Below are 2,191 nucleotides of genomic sequence, written 5' to 3' on the forward strand. Positions count from 1 at the left end.
AAGCTATTGCTTCCATGTGTAGAAGTTGGAAAATAATAAAAGAGTCTTTCCTTCCCTCTTCTTCCATTTGAAAACCTAAAACCCAGGAGTAAAAGACAGGGCAACATCCAGTCCATTGTTACTGCCATGAACTACACTTGTGTTCTTTGGTTTGTGTAACTGTGGTTACTTTAGTTCATGAAGACACACTCGCAGATGTACACGCAATCTACAGCTTCCCTTGAGGTAGGATTTCTCCCTCTGCATAACGTTAGGAGCGTAAAGAGAATGATTTAATTGCAAGAATAGCTTCAGCATCCATTAAGAGAGTTTACAGCATTTTGCTTTATTGTTCCTCTCCCGAGTATCTAGATAAACATACAATATTTTGATAGATGCATTATGATTTGCTCCAACACAAACTGATACAGCTACAGCTGGGAACTTTAAATTGGCAGCATTTCTGCCATGACAGTTACACTTTATGTAAAATTAGTTAGTGCTATGTTTGATACTAAATATCAACAAGTAATACTAGTTTAACAAGTAGAACTACATCACGGTCTCTGAAAGCATTGCCGTAGTAGGACTATTCACATGGGTTCTGAACGACGACCAGGAGATAATCCTTATCTGCAAAAAGATGTAAAAATGTTTAGTTCAATATGTTATCTTATTTCCTGAAAATACTCTTTATTTGTTATTCCTCTCCAACTTTTTATTTCTAAAACCTAAGAGTAATAGCACTTACATGAAAAACGCATTTAGAAAATATAAGCACTTTGTACAAAAATCTGAGATTACAGGTAAAAAATAATCTGTGTCATAAAGCTTAAGTATACCATACTAAAACTATTTTAGTAAGCAGTAAATATGCTTCCAAGAAGATGTAAAAATATTTAAACAAGATGAAAAAAGTCACAGGATAAGCACCTGGAAGCTAGTGCTTGTTATAACAAAAAAAACTTTTGACATCTATGGCCTTTCCTGCAGGTGCAGAGAAGTTCTTTCAGTTCACTACCCAGTTTATTCAGAATCAAGAACAATGTTTACACGTGGAAAAAAGCAGGAAAGATTCGAATAGATTTCTACTGTGAATAAATTCTAAGCATGTGAGATTTCACCCACTAATCTGAAAAGCCCAGGGAAGTTTTGGAAACAAGTCGGTTGGGTAGCTATTTAACATTATCTATTTTAAATGAAACATTTCTTGGAAGTATCCAGTAAATTTAGCAGGGTCGTATCTGCTTTGGAGAGTTAGAAGCTGCACTCCTGCATTGCAATTTTCATGTAAAAGCAACTTAATATAAACCACCAGTGGTTCATTTGCCACCTTGTATTATAGTAACGTACAGTCAAGCCTTTGAACAACTGATCTCCCTGTTAGCAAAAAAGCTTCATGCTTTATACCACTTATTTTCAGGCCAACATACTTTAATAGTTGCTAGTCTAAAAGTCACCTCTGAAAAATAAGTGAAGGGCAAATGCAAAATAAGAATCAAGTGCATCAGTTTAAATCAATGAGCAAAAAACATGATTTAAAAAATGCATTAGGCTTATACTCCAAAATAGAAACTAAACTAAAATTTTAATCTTGGTACCAGCTGATGACTAATGCTAACACTTAATGACAGTGCCAGATTTCTTTCACACATTCTGGTTTCATAGCAGCATTATAAATAATTTGAGCAATGCATGGTAATGCATACCTAGTGCAGTACCTCTGCTCCACATTTGATGTGAAATCAGCACCAGAGGACTACCTCAGGCAGGGCTGGTCACCACTAACCATTCACAGCCATGTCCTCCCCAGTGGCTACGCTGAAGTGATCCCTGAAGCTTCCTCTCTGTTCTGTGTGCCCTCACTGGACACTTCAGTCACAGTCCTGCATACCGTTCGTCTCTGAGTCAGCTAGTGCACACAGCAGGACCTCTGTTCCACTCTGATCTCACTTCTACTTTGCCTGATTCACTTTGTCCTGCTAATTGAGCACAGCTTCACCACAGCTTACAGAATCACAGAATCACAGAATGATTTGGGTTGCAAAGGACCTTAAAGCTCATCCAGTTCTAACCCCCCGCCATGGACAGGACACCTTCCATTAGAGCAGGTTGCTCCAAGTGCCTGTGTCCAACCTGGCCTTGAACACTGCCAGGGATGGGGCAGCCACAGCTTCTCTGGGCACCCTGTGCCAGCGCCTCCGCACACTCA

General features: G+C 38.8%; 1 protein-coding gene across 1 annotated transcript in view; it reads right to left on the reverse strand.

Annotated features, from left to right (window-relative positions):
* Positions 1-568: 568 nt before the first annotated feature.
* Positions 569-2,191, reverse strand: part of DYNLRB2 (dynein, light chain, roadblock-type 2) — a gene marked incomplete at its 5' end in the record, with an annotated part of 5,927 nt that continues 4,304 nt past the window's right edge. Inside the window, one exon of the mRNA XM_010022569.1 lies at positions 569-612. Within this exon, the coding sequence (XP_010020871.1) occupies positions 569-612 (44 nt within the window). The remainder of the gene's footprint in view (positions 613-2,191) is intronic.

Source organism: Nestor notabilis, unplaced genomic scaffold (assembly GCF_000696875.1).
Source record: "Nestor notabilis isolate BGI_N333 unplaced genomic scaffold, ASM69687v1 scaffold27539, whole genome shotgun sequence".
NCBI classification, from domain to species: Eukaryota; Metazoa; Chordata; class Aves; order Psittaciformes; family Psittacidae; genus Nestor; species Nestor notabilis.